The 15,528-nt window shown below is 31.9% G+C and overlaps 1 protein-coding gene across 1 annotated transcript in view; it reads left to right on the top strand.

Annotated features, from left to right (window-relative positions):
• Positions 1 to 15,528, top strand: part of LOC118201686 (transcriptional adapter 3-like) — a 105,479-nt gene that overhangs the window by 77,113 nt on the left and 12,838 nt on the right. Inside the window, exon 9 of the mRNA XM_085819206.1 lies at positions 3,426 to 3,533. Coding sequence (XP_085675332.1) covers positions 3,426 to 3,533 — 108 coding nt within the window. The remainder of the gene's footprint in view (positions 1 to 3,425; positions 3,534 to 15,528) is intronic.

Raw genomic sequence — 15,528 nt, 5'->3', positions numbered from 1 at the left:
AGTTACAAATTCAACATTCTGATATAGATCCCTGGTATGAAAAAGAAGTTGGGAAAGACCAGTTGGAAGAGGATGATCGCAAACCCATAATTGATTTAGTTCAGTCTTCAAATAGGAAACCTACCTGGCAGGTCATTGCAATCAATAATTCTATGACAAAACAATATTAGGCTCTCTGGGGATCATTGTATATTTGAATGGTGTCTTGTACCAGAATTTCAAATTGGATGATGGAAAGGCATTCTAATGGCAGCTGATATTTCAGATCCAAAATTTCCTCAAAGAACTACATAGCAATCCAAAAAGAAGCCACTTTGGAATAATGAAAACTTTATGTAGAGTTGGAAAATGCTTCTACTGGAATAAAATGAGGATTGATGTGCAAAACTGGTCCCATTCGTGCGATGCATGTGCGGGTTAGAAAGAATGAAAGAAGTGCTGCTGAGGGAAGGTGCAACACTGCATTGTAGTGCAACGTTTGATTGCATTGCCTGGGACCTCTGTCACAAATTGTGGATGTCAACAAATAAATTCTCATTGTAATTGATTACTTTACAAAGTGGTCTGAAGTATATCCTATGTCTTATCAAGAGGCTATCAAGGTGGCAGAGGTAATGATACAGCATTGGATTTCGAGGTTTTGTCAGTTACATTCTAATCAAGGAAGGAATTTTATCTTGGTTGTAATTAAAGAACTGTGTAAAATACTTGCCATTAACAAAACTCAAAAAACACCTTTACATCCACAGTCAGACGGCATAGTAGGCAGCTTTAATCGAACTGTCCTTAACAACTTTTCCCTGATGGTTTCTAGAAAGCAATAGGACTGGGAGCAGAAGTTATTTTTGTTCTTACTGCCCTATCACAGTATTGTCCATAAGACTACTGGCTATTCCCAATCCCAGATGTTCTTCAGTTGTTATCATTGTCTGCCTTATAATCTGTTGTTAGGTTGCCCTCCAGATGTGCCTTCTTTGCCTGAGTAGTACATTCAAGGTCTCCGTGCCGGGCTTGAAGTGATGCATAATTTTACACAAGAGCGAGTCAACTTGGTGACGGAGAAGATGAAGACCCCATGTGACACAAGAGCTATAAGACATCAGGTCAACTAAGGTGTCAAGGTGTAGCTATGGAATAATTACCCTGGAATGGTCCTTATGCAGCCCTAAGCAGGCAGAATGATGATGATGTTCAAATCCATAAGTCATCAAATTCTAAGCCTAATGTCATTCATTTCGATAGGCTAGCCCCTTACACATAGTGTATAGTATAATGTAAATAGCATACAAAGACTATGGTCCTTTGTGTATATAAATTTGTAAGTTCGTGCCTTTATTTATCGATTTAGTATCTTATTTATTGAAATCATTATTTTAATATTGCATTGATTTTCCTTAATTGTAAGTATGTCTTTCTGTACAGGAATTGTACTGCCCTGTATGTGCAGTTATTGTGAACTGGGCAATAATACGAATTTTGTATATATGTAAATAATTTTAGTGAACTTATATGTAACTTGTGATATTTCTTGTACAATGCAACATGAAAGGCCTCAGAATGTTCAGAGTGGGAAGCATCACCAGAAAAACAGGGTTTAGTACGATCTCTGTGTAACTGTGATCCCTATGTAACTGTAACCGACCTTATATAAACTGTAGCTGTGTATGCCTTCTAGCAATTTCGAAAAATCAAAGATACTAGAAATTTTTCTGCGGCCAGAGAAAAGTTACGTAAGTTTTTAGTGTAGTTCATTGTTGAGCTCAGAGTATCGAGAGGTCACTGTGTGAGTTTACATATTTGAGGCTTTGGATTGCCTTGTTTTCAGCATTCTAAGTACTTTGAAGTGGTAACTACTGATTGTGCTTTGTCATACTGAGAAGGGCTGTTTGATTACTTTTGTGTGAACAGTTCCAGAAATGTAAAATGGTTTTTGAAGAAATAAATTTCATCAAGTTGTTATCAATTCTGTGTGCATTCATCCATTATGAACCTTACATACATAACAATGTATATATTTAAAGAACTAAAATTCTTAAAGTCTGAAACATGTGTATACTTAATCTGGGCCATATAAAATTAGAGTTGGTTTTTGTGAGATGTCAACAATATTTTATATTTTTCACCCATTGAGAGCAGGAGAATAAATAAATAAAAAATAAAATGAAAATTTTGTATACTCATCCCTGAAACATTATGGCTAATCTGTTAATCATAAAGCAACACAGCTTATATTGCTTGCACATACATAAAAATGACTAAATATTCTTTTCAATTAGTAAGTTGTTATCTTAATCGAGTAAGATCCCATGGAAGAGCCTTCTGATTCATACATCAACAATTTGCGATTCATATCCATGTTCTTAATTGCAAAAAAAATACATTCAATATTGATAATAATTATGATCTGTCTTAATAACCATTATATCCTCTTTTATTGATATGATCTTTTATCACGCGAACTTGTGGGCTGTATACATATGGGTATTCATCATGCCGGAAATCATGACCATGAATTAAATCTGTCACATATGTCTTGTAATGCTGTTCTTTATATCAAGGGTTGGGAACCTTTTTTACTAGGAGGACATATTTAAAAAAAGTGCAATAGTTCAGCAGGCATTGTAGATATGAAGTATCTCTGTACGTTGCATTTTTTTAGCAGTTGTTACAGTTGAATTGCATAATAAGCATATACATTTTTTTCTTGTTCTTCCCATTCAACATTAAAATTATTTGTCTTCTGTATTTTATTTTTTCTTTTCACAGTGGTGCTCTGCTTGCAGCTCAAAATAAAAATTTATGAAATGGCAGGCTATTTAAGCAGGTGTATGAGATTAATAGTTCTCTCAATACAGAATATGAGTCAAAACGAGAAAATAGTTCAGTGTATGCAGAATAACATGTTTCTATTAGTTGAGAATAGATTCATCTATTCATGTAATGCTATTTTCATGTTGCTAAGATTCAGTTTTTATCAAAAGTTTAATTGCACAACTTGTGTAATTGTTAAAATGGAAAGATAAATAACTTTTTAAAAAATGATACATTAAAATTACAAGTGTTTGTTGTCCAAATATTTAACATATAGAATTAAGATCTTTGAAAGGTGGCCATTTTGATGACTATGGACTCTGCATTGCCGACCACTGCTGTAGATTGTTTAGATGGGAGATCCTCAGTTTATTTCTTTACTCTTAAATGTGCCGAAAATTTATTAAGCTTGTTAAGCAGTAGTCTGATAAATTGTGTTATTTAAAATTAGCTTTAAGTTATTAAATAAAGTATTTTAAAATTATTTTATTTAATGTTATCCTTCCATTTTATCCTGTGATATTTTTTAAATAATAAATTTGTTTTGATTCTTTTTACGAAACCATTACTGATGATTTTATAGTAATTGTTACTGAGGTAAATTAATTTTTCAGATGGCTCCTTTACAAGTACAAGTTGTAAACAGGATATTGGGAAATCAGATAATAATCTAAATGGTGAAAGTCTTGAACAAAGAATACGAAAAGAACTTGTTAATATAGGTAAGGAAAATGATTTTCACTCAATCGGAATGCAAGATTCTATACTGACTTTCATATTGGTTTCTTTTTACTGTTTTTTTTTTTTTTTTTTTTTTTGTTAATGGAATTTTTGATAATCACTGCCTTGATTTGTAAAAATAATCTTTCATTCACTCTAAATAACTAAATCATATCTCAGTAAAGACTTTGACATCCATTTTTCTGTAAGTTATGGTTACTTTGCACCCCCCCCCAAAAAAAAGATTTTTTTAACAAAATCAAATTACTTCTTTGATTTTTATTTAATCTTTATTCCTCTTTGAAAATATTATGAGATTTGTAGCATTTGGTTGCTTCATTATAAACAGAATCATTAATTTTTACACATTATTTTTAGTTCTTTACCAGTAGCAGTAAGACTTAAATGAGAATGTACTTAATGTTTTGATGTCCCATTTTTCTAAAAATTTATACAATGAATTCAGAATAAAACATTATGCAATAATATAAGTTCCCAAATATTATGAGTCTTATCCATTAAAGAATCAAATGACTAATGTTAATTCATAAGTTCTTAATATAAAACAAAAATTAATATAAAGCCTTTTTTTATTATTTTTTAATGCTGTTAGGATTGGATATTTTATCTCTATGAAGTCTGCCTTGATCATTATTTGTTGATCAGATTTGACAATTTTCAGCTGTTATTTAATTATTTATCTCATTTGAGCCTTATTACATCTCAATCCTCAGATAAATTAACATTTTAAAAACTCCACTTAAGACTTTTATATGGTATAATGTACTATGTTATGGAACCTCACTAACTTAACATTATAAGAAAGATACCTACTAAAGGCAGTATGCATTTCTCTCCCTTTCAGAAAATTATTCTTATTCAGAAAGAAAAGAAATGGCTGACATAAGTTTACAAAATGGAGATAGAATATGAGCAATATCTGACTATTGATAATGATCTTATAATTGCATGACTAATAAAGGAGTCAGGCACAGAACAGTTGTGTAAATACCCCTTTTGGGTCAGAAAGCTCAGAAAAATAATTTTAGATCCTGAGCTATAACATAGCTTTACAAATCATAGATAAAATGTTTAAAAAATTTCTGTTTCAAGATGACGCAGAAGTAGTTTTGAAACATTTATGCAGCATTTAAAGCAGCTTATATTTAAATAAAAAAATCTGCGCCTGAATATATTGTGTGTAAAAGATTTAAAAACTGATTTGATTGTATAGTTTGACTGTGGCAGCCGTGACCATGAGCACAAACATGCATGTATTCAAAGATTGAATATTATAATAATAAAACGGGCTTGATTCTTTTGAAGGCAGAAAATTACTTTTAAAGTAATCTAAAATGATATCTGGATCATCATTTTTTAATAACTGTTTAATTATATTGTGGTTTAATTTTATGGATTTATTTATTTATATATTGGTAAAAATACAAATTACTGTTATTGTATAGTAAATAACTGTTACTGTGTAATAAATATTTAATTGTATAATTTTCCTTATTCTATCATTCCAATGAATTATAATAATTTTTCAGTAAATAAATAACTTTTATGATTGTACTATAATTCATAATCATTATATATCTTCTTTTATCTTTGATCTAAAATGTATGTATATTATTATATGCTTAAGAAAAAAAAGAAAAAGAAAAAAAAAAAAAGAAATTTCTGTAACCCCACAGACAGCTTTTAAGTGTGCTGCCTAGTGGCTGCCAGAGGGAATACAGTGTTTTTTAAATAATAGGCAAACAGTAAATGAAAAGTAGCCACGACAAGACAGAATTCAGAAAATGGGAAATGGGAACAGTAAGCAAAGGTTTAAAAAAAGATTTTTAGGAAAACAGTAACTGACTTAAACATAGGAGGAAAAACAACATTGATGATAAATGTTAGTGGTAGGACAGGCGCTGTGTGAATGTTTTGTCTTCTATTTATGGGCTTTTATAAGTCTGGTAATTTTTTCTTTTTATGATATGAATAACAAAACGTGAATGCATTTTAGCAGTAAAATTTTCTATTATAATAATAATATGCATACCTTTAGTGTAATGCTAGTTTTAAAAGGAAAAAAAAAATAAAATATTTCAGAAGCTAATCATGCTTAGAATTATCGCACTCTGGTTATAAATCAGCAAATCAACACGAGAACCGAATGATTTGTCTGGTTGAGAACAACCAGTGTTTAAGACTTCAAGACATTGACTCATATTCTTTTGCAGGTTTTTAGTTAGTACTTGTACCAGTGAAATCTTCATCTAAAGATTATCTTGGAGATATATGAAGTTTCAGTTTCAAATTCACCTGAAGATAATAGACAGTGAACTTTTCAACAGTAAAGTATGATAACATGGCATTTTTAGGACTAGCCAGAAAAAAAGATCTAGAAGTACTAGCCACAGAACTGGGTCTGCCCGTCTCAGATAATATGAAAGTGATTTGACTCAAGTAGTTAATCATAAACCCAGACAAGTACAAAGAAGTATTCATAAGGAATATATTTATCAGCATAATTGACGAAAGAAAATTGGTTGAACATGCATCTGAAAATGATAAGTTAGTATAGTTGAAAAAGAAAAAGTTTTGTATGAAGAATAAGCATTGAAAAAAACTTTTGCATGAAGAAAATATTGCAGAAGATGGAAGAACCAAAAAGAAACACTTTTTTTTAGTTGGGAGAAAAAAAAAACTTCAACTGGAGTTACAAAAATTTCTGAAAAGAGGTGACAGGTCAGAAAATAGAGCAACCCCAAATGGATATTATTAGAGCTGTCCTTAAATTTAACCCTTTTAACAATTTTAAATGTCAATTACAATTTTTAAGTATTCCATAATCAGAATGGATTTTTATCTGATCTGTTTATTACCAACAGAAATTGTACAACTTATTACTAGAAAAAGAATCTCTAGATTACCAAAAAAATTAAGGAAATGCTTCTTAAGCGATGCAGGTTAATTGCTCACTGTTTCAGACAGGGTTCCCCCCCCCAAACGCAAGAAAAGCCCAAATACAACTTAGATTTCTACTAACAGAGAAAAGGAACCATCTGATGTTATGAGTGTGGAACTCCTAGATCAGGGGTCGGCAACCTTTTTTGGCCGCGGGTCAAAATCGACCAAAATGCGAGTATTAAAGAGACGTTTGGGTCAGAGATATTTTCGTATTAAAACAGTATTTTAGTAAATAATAAGATATATTTTATTAAGAAAATAATTACAAACATAGTTGAATAAACTTTATTTATAAACTTTCTCTACGATATCAATGGCTCCCCTAATGTTGAACTTGTGACGTCAATTTAGTCAAGTCTGATTTATAGTTAGTCGCTTTAAGTCGAACACAAGCATCTGAATTTTCAATAGTTAACGTGCTCCTGTTTTTGCTTAAAATAAATTTCATTTGTGAAAATATTTGCTCACATTTATAAGTGGAACCGAATGTGGACAAAATGGCAAAGACAATTTTTTTTAATGATGAAAACATCGTAGGAAGTGATGCCCAACATGTTGATATCATGAGAAAATGATTATCTTCTGTATTTTCCAAATTGTTCCGCAATTTCTTGAATTTATCCGTCCATAATGTTGAACTTTTAAAATCAATCATTTCTAAACTAAAATTGTCAATTCTTAGATATTCAAAATACTGCAAATTTATAATATTTTCTTCTATTTCATCGGGCTTTATTATAAATGTAAACATTTCTCCATGTTTCTTACGACTTTCATATTCACTTTTAATGACCGAAATCCAAGTTTCGAACATATTTAGATTGCGTTCATCGATATTTTCTTTTAATGTTCCCTTTTTAACAAGGGAAAGAAATGAATTTTTTTAGTTTTTATGACAGTTTTAAATAATATCAATTTTGAAGTAAAACTCTTCCATTCCTCATACATTTTCAAAATTGTGTGGTTATTTCCTCAGAGTCGTACGTTGAAATCATTATAATGGTTCATTATGTCTGTTAAGAACAAAAGTCTTAAAAACCATTGTTTATCATTGAGTTCGAGATCATTTTCACCGATTTTGTGAAGAAATATTTGTATGTCATCAAAACACTGTACAAATCTATTAAGAACTTTGCCCCGACTTAACCATCGTATTTGAGAATGTAATAACAAATCTCCATATTTCGATTCAGTTTCCTCCAAAAAAGCTTTAAAGTGCCTGTGTATTAATGCTGATCGGGCTATTATCATGTTTACAATCTTAACAACTTTTTCCATTACATCCTTAAGTTGTGGTGTAAATGCCTTTGCAAATAAATTTTCTTCGTGTATGATACAATGAAACGATAAAAGTGAACGGCCAAGTTCATTTTCCATTAGTTTTACAAATCCAACAGTTTTTCTTCTCATACTTGGAGCACCGTCAGTTGTTATGGAAAACAATTTACTTTTTAAATCCAATACTTGCCCATTTTTGAAATTTGTAAACTCTTGTACTTGATGAAAAATATCAGTGCCTTTGGTGGTGTCATTCATTGAAGCAAGAATGCATAGTTCTTTATTGACATTCGAGCTATTTATTGATGCAAATCTAATAATTATTGCAAGCCTACCAATACTATTTATGTCGGTACTTTTGACAACTGCAATGCTAATTATGTCACAAGATAACAAATCATTTTTTACCTGTTCAATATTCTTCGCCATATCTTTAACGTGATGCTGGACTGTTCTAGCTGACAATGGAATTTCTTTGATTCTCTAAATTATTTGTTTTTTATTTTCAAAGTCATTAAATAAGTGTTCGGAACAATTTATGAATGCGTTTTTCAAAAACTCGCCATCTGTAAATGGTTTTCCGTTGGTACCAATGCTAAGAGCTGCAACAAAGCTGGCAGATGTAGTGTGATTGTTGCTGGTAACAAATCTCTTTAAGAATTTATTTTGTTTTCCAAAATTTAATACATGTTTAGCAATGTATTCAGATTTATCTTCATTTGCCATTTCACTCACATCTTTATGTTTTGAAGAAAAGTGTCGCTCAATATTATAAGTTCTGGCAGTAATTATATCTGTACATAAAGTACATATCAATTTGTTACCATTTTTGATACGCCCATACGTTTCTGTCCACACATCTTGAAATAATCTCTTTTTTGCTTTTTGTTTGTTTGTGGTAATTTTTTTAAATAATAATATTTATTTCACTAGGTCAATATTATTGTGCTACTGTACTACACGTGCTATAACAATAACTGACATACAACTGAGATAACGACGCACGTGTCCAGGAAAGGTACAATTTGTTCAGACAATGTCGCTGCATTCCACATACTATCGGCTGATTCCATGTCCAGTCAGGCGGGGATGTGGCGCGCATCCAGGAATGGTACAATTTGTTCAGACAATGTCGCTGCATTCCGCATACTATCGGCCGATTCCATATCCAGTCAGGCGGGGGTAGAGCTTAAATGGATATTTTTATATGTTATACTGGATTCAAATTTGGTACGTTCATAACTTTGCGACAAAAAATTTTTGGGAAAAAGAAAAAAATGTTTGTATATCTTATACTTTATTTTCGGAACTAAAGTGGGTCACTTGAAATTACCAAATGGGCCACTCGGTGACCCACGGGTCATAGGTTGCCGACCTCTGTCCTAGCTAAATACAATCTAAATGTTCTATTTGTTTATGATCTAAAGGAGAAACAAAAGCGTCTTTAGTGTCAATTTGTTTATGCTTGAATTACCCACATCTTCACCCAGCTTAATTATCCTGAAAATTTGTAGAGTGGAAGCTGCTGTATTTACTGATACCGGTACATCACAATCTATTGCTGGTGTAAAGTTTTACTGTATACTGCAAAGTAAAAAAGTAAAGTTTAAACCCAAACATATTTCTTTGATGCTGATGGAATATAGAATTCACAGAGCAACATAGCTGCCTTGGCTACAGTTGTGGATCTTAATATTGAAAGTAAAGTGGTACCCACAAAACTAATTCTTTGCCTGAAACAAAAGAAAACAGAACTGTCTTGGGAACAGACTTTCTCCAATATGCTGGGATTGTCCTGAATGTCCTTAGTGATGCTTAGCATTACTGCAAAAATCCTCACATCCAGTACACTTTCTACAAGGTGCTTTCCAAGACTGAAAATTCTATATCCATTTCTGACTCTCGGAATAGAACTTCAGAAACTTCCAATTCAGTTCATTGAACATTGTATTAATCCTCTGAGTGCCATGGCCAGTTTTATCTGGTCATTAGATTTTTTCACTTGTTATATATTAGCTTATGATTTAAGATATTTTGCTTTCTTACTTTCATTAATAATTTAAATGCCATCGTGATGAATGTGAGTTTATGAAAATAGAGACTAAATTATGTAAATATATATATTTAGCTATTAAAGGCTCTTTAAATATAGGTCTTCATGATAGATCCAAAAACCTGGGCCATTCATAGGGTTAATATTGTTACAGTCCACTGATTGCAGAATCTCTGTATAGAATGAGTTCTGCAAAAGGAGAGTTGCTGAAAAAATAATTAGATTTTCTAAGGGCTAATAGTATAATTGAAGAACGTGAATCTCCTTATGCGAATTCTGTTGTATAAGACTAAGCAGTAGCATAAGACTTTTCGTCGACTATTGCAAACTAAATGCTACTATTATTGCAGACACATAACCTTTATCACGCAGGGACAATCTTTCCACAGAAGTGAAGCCCACTGCCTATAACACTGGAAATATGTCTATATGTCTACCATCGATCTTAGATCAGGCAATCATTAGGTCAAAGTACATGAAGCTGATCAAGATAAAATGGCTTTCATTTGTCCATTTGGGGCATATTAATATTTGTGCACTCCCTCTCAGATTATGAAATGCCCGTCACTTTTCAACACCTACTTAATTTAGAACAGGCCTAAAGGATATTTTTGTTCTGTCATTACTTTATGAAAGACTTTTAATCAACATGTTAGTGACTAGCAAATTGTTTTCGAGAGATTTTCTTCATGCTAACAGAGAAAAATTTCATTTTGCATGTAACCGAGTTAAATATTTTTATTACTGAATAATCACAAATGGAATTGAAGTGGACCTAGAAAAAGTATCCTCTATTCAGTAAATTTCTGTGCTAACCAGTGTGAAGGAAGTTCAGTCCTTCTTGCAAACTTGTTTATGGTTTAGAATGTATGTTCCTTACTTTTCAAACATTGCAGGGCCACTTAGTAACCTTCCAAAAACATGTACATTTGGAATCCTGAACAGCAAGAAGCTTTTGAAAAATTGAAGAAAAGATTAATAACATTCCCAGTGTTAAAACAACCATATGGATCGAAGCCGTTTCTTATCCATACAGATGGTAGCAATTATGCTCTAGGAGCAATCTGTACTTAAGGAGAAGGTTGCGAAGAACATGTTATCAAGTGTGCCAGTTATCTGCTTACCCCAGCAGAATGAAATTACTCCATTACTGAATGTGAGGCATTTGTAGTAGTTTGGGCTCGGGAGAAATTTCGAGGTTACATCGAAAACCAAGAAATAATCGTGCCATCACTAGGCGTTAAAATGGCTTAAGAGCATCAAGTCACCATCAGACCATTAGGCAAGATGGGTTCTTCAGATTCAATTCTGCTATCTGAGAATTGAATATATGCCTGGTAAAACTAATGTGCTTGCAGACTTGATGTCTAGATCTTCAAAAGTAAGTGTCCCTTGTGACTTATTTGCAACATGAGTGGATTTTTCCAGTGAGATAGTTCTAAAAAATTCAAGAAAAACAGTTGAAAGATAAAGAACTGGAAAAAAAAAAAAAAAAAAAAAAGACAGTTTAAAAAGCATTTCTAAAGCTGAAAATTTCACAAACTGGACTAGTAGAGGTTTAAGTAGAAACAGAAAACAGGTCGCAAATCGTAAGTGCCATTGTAGTGGAACATAATTTAATGTTTCTATATAATTATTAAGACTTCCTAAGTAGCAACATGATGTAATGTTTTGCATAGTTATTAAGATCGCCGTTAAACAACACGTTGAGCTAAAAACGTTGTTACTTGGAGTGTTCCATGATAAGCGTTGTGTAAGCTTTATTTCTTAAAAGTTTGTTATATTTTTATGTAAAAAATAAGCAACATGTTGCAAATAAGAATGGAAATTGTAAAAATAAATAGGCTGTTTCTTTTAAGACCAAAATAAGCATTTATTTCACTTATGAAATGCTCTGGCTGATCAGTTTTGATTTCGCTTATTCATCAAATCAACAATGAAAGACTGGTGACCATAACATTGGATTATGGAAGGAATATCAACGCTGGAAACTTGCAAGGTGAGTGTTAAAATTCCACCTTTTTGGCTAGAAAATCCTGAAATTTGGTTTTTTCAAATAGAAGCTCAATTCGAAATTAATGCAATAACTGTTGATAGTACCTAATTTAATTATGTAATATCTCAACTAGAGCCAAAATATGTTGAAATTATTTGGGATATCATTACGGATAAACATGCCTTAAAGAAAAACTGTTAAACACTTTGAAAGAGAGCGAAAATAAGCAAATTAAGCGCTTAGTCACTGGCCTTGACCTTGGGGATATGAAACCCAGTCAGTTACTTCAAAAAATGAGATCGCTCGCTACTGATGATTTTTCAGATAAAGTACTCAAAGCATTGTGGTTTAAAAAAATGCCTGACTCGATAAAAAATATTTTACTGGTTTCCGATGAGGGGACAAAATAGCTTTAATGGCCGACAAAATAATGGAAAGGAATTCAAAACCTGAAATTTATTCCGCTGGCAAAAATTTAAATTTGATGAGTTACTGCTAAAAATTTCTTCTGTGGAAAAACAAATATAAACTTTAAATGTTTCTTACCAGTCTCAGTCTCGGAATCATAGTAGCGATAGATACAGAGAGCAAAGTAGTAAATAAACGTAAAAGATTTAATACAAATGGAAAGTATTGTTATTACCATTACATGTTTGGCTCAAAATGCATTCCTGAAAAGTGTCAACCTAACTGCTCTTGGGGTCAAAAGAAGTTGGAAAACTTAAACCAGCAGCGGAATTAGCGGCTGATTTTGCTGCAGGTTATGTTCAGGATGGCCGCAAACACCGAATATTTGTGACTGACAAACACATGGGTTTGTATTTTCTGATTGATCCCGGCACAGATGCTTGTTTATTACCTGCTACAAAAAAAGATAAACTTTAAAGTGACTTCAAATTGTATGCCGCCAATAGCACAGAAATTCCCACTTATGGCGTAAAATTTTTAATGCTTGATCTTGGCCTTCGTCAATCTTTTCAATGGCCATTCATTATTGCCAAAATTAATAAAGGCATAATCAGAGCAGATTTTTTGGACCATTTCAAGTCATTAATTGATTTAAACAACAAAAGATTAATTAATGGTGTAACTAACCTTACTACTCAATGTGACATTACATCCATCTCCAAAATGAATGATATAAGTTTAGTACATGATACGTTAAAATATCATGATCTGTTATCCAAGTATCCGAATATGACAAAACCTAATTTTTTGATAATAAATGCTAAGCACAATGTTAAGCATCACATTTTAACTGAAGGTCAACCGGTGTATTCCAAGCCAAGACAGCTAGACAGTAAAATATTACAGATTGCCAAACAAGAATTTCAGTATATGTTGGAAAACAATATAATAAAACAGTTTACATCTCCATGGGCTAATCCTCTCCACTTAGTCTCTAAAAGAGATGGAAATTTTCTTCCCTGTGGAGACTGTCGAAGACTTAATGCTATAACTATTCCTGACAGATACCCTAGCCCTAGGATTAACGATTTTAACCACATTTCAAAAGGCAAAAACATATTTTCCAAAATTGATCTTTTCAAAGCCTATTTCCAAATTCCTATAGCCGAAAAGGACAAACAGAAAAGCGCCATTCGGCCTCTGTGAATTTAATGTAATGAGCTTTGGTTTGCGAAATGCTCCAGCTACTTTTCAAAGATTTATACATGAAGCATTTCAAAGTTTGGACTTTACTTTTCCATATCTCGATGACATATTAATTGCTTCTGCCTCAGAAGAACAACACAGACATCACTTGAAACTTGTTTTCGATAGATTAGATAAATATGGTTTAAGAATCAAAATTTCTAAGTCGATCCTGGGTGTTGATAACTTAGAATTTTTAGCATATCTTAACACCAGAAGGATCTCGTCCTCTACCTGAAAAAGCCTGCTTTCACAAAAAATATTGCTTCATGAGTTTTAGTGTCTTATATTTAAACATAAGCAATGAGATATGCACTGTCCACATAAAATTGATAGATTATGGGAAAAAAAAAATTCAGCAGTTTTGGTTGCCAGCTTGCCAATTAATGCAAGTCTTAACATTCATTTCTGTATATATGAACTAAAGAGCGTAATAACTGATAACAGGACCACCTGTGACATGGGGATTTTCTCTCCTTTGATAACAGATTCCTTCCTGTTGAACAGAGAATTCTTATATGGCTCTCACACCCCACAACATGTAATTAACATACCTTTTTTGGTGATTTTAAGTGTTTTGGCATCACTGACTTTAGTCAGTTAGGAGACTTTTAGTCACTTAGTGTCTATTAGCTTATAATTAAACATAGTCTGCTTTTTTCACTTTCTTTAATGATGCAAATATCATCTTAATGAACAGAAGTTTATGAAATGAGAGACTAACATAAGTTATTCTACAAATTTAACGAAATAAATGTTGTTTAAATACAGGTTTTCATGAATTAATGTAAAAAGCCATACTGCTCAGGAGTGGTTAAAGTAAGAAAAAATAAACATGGTGTATTTCTTTGTATTTGAAATCAAATTGCTAGAATATTTTTAAAATTTTCCCAATACCTTAATAATCTCTACATATAATAAAAAGAAGAGTCTGTGTGTGTCTATCATTCGTGCTGTGCATAACCTAATGACCCAAGGCTACAAAATTTGGTACATAAATGCATCTAGACAAGAGCCAGTGCACCTCAAAGCAACTTTTCAAAATTTGAATGCGATTTTTTTTATTTTACGTTTTTTGATGAAATCCCATCAAATCAATAATGCTTTCTCATATCAGCAACAATAGCACAAAGCCATTGTTGCTGATATATCATGGTTGCCATTGTTGCTGATATCAGCACTGTTACCATTCAGAAAAATTAGGTTGATAATTCTGTGCAGGTTTTTAATGTAATGTTTCTCCTGGATACTGGATCTTTGTTGAGTGGTACTTGGATACGGCGTTTGTCGAGAAGACATTTGTTTTCCGGTACATTTAAAAACCAGACAAAGGCTAGTTAGATACAAATCACTTACCTCAACTTTCTAAACCTTCACTGTATAAATTTATGTATAGAGAAAATGATGTCAGATGTAAGTAAATTAGTTTAAAATTGTGTGAATTAAATTTTTCGCTTCTGACACCAGGAGAAAGAAGTTTCCGCATGCACCCATGACTTTGGAGTGCTAAATGTCATCATGTGCCTGAGTGTGTTTTCAGTTAAGCCAAGTATGCAAAATTTATTCTTATGACATCTGCTTTTTATAGAATATTTGGGTTCTTGCATATATTATTCAAGTGTTACTTTTTATAATATAAGCAGAAAAATTATATTATTTACAATCAAAATCAAAATTAAAATTAAGAAGTTAAATTGCAGTGTTATTAATAATGATTATATTTGCATACTTAAATTATTTTCATACAGGAATGAAGAAGAAAACTTAAAATATCATTGCATGTCATATTTTCATATTTCTGGGCAAAATTTTAAACTGATTGTACTTTGTGAAATATTTCTAAATTCTTAATGCTCATTATAAACATCGTTCAGTTTACTTTTGTAGCATAAAATAATAAAGAATACTCATACAAACAAAATTAATATTCAAGCTATGCCATTACGTTTCACTATTACAATCTAACATCATTCATGCGCATTTAATATTTCAAATAAAATATTTCTTCACAATGAATGGGCCACCAGTGATGGTTTGCTTCTGCATCACATTT

This window comes from Stegodyphus dumicola, chromosome 6, assembly GCF_044657685.1.
Source record: "Stegodyphus dumicola isolate Sdum_Otavi_A_Nest chromosome 6, ASM4465768v1".
NCBI classification, from domain to species: Eukaryota; Metazoa; Arthropoda; class Arachnida; order Araneae; family Eresidae; genus Stegodyphus; species Stegodyphus dumicola.
Note: the sequence above shows the minus strand (reverse complement) of the source record. Positions and strands in the feature narration are given on the sequence as shown.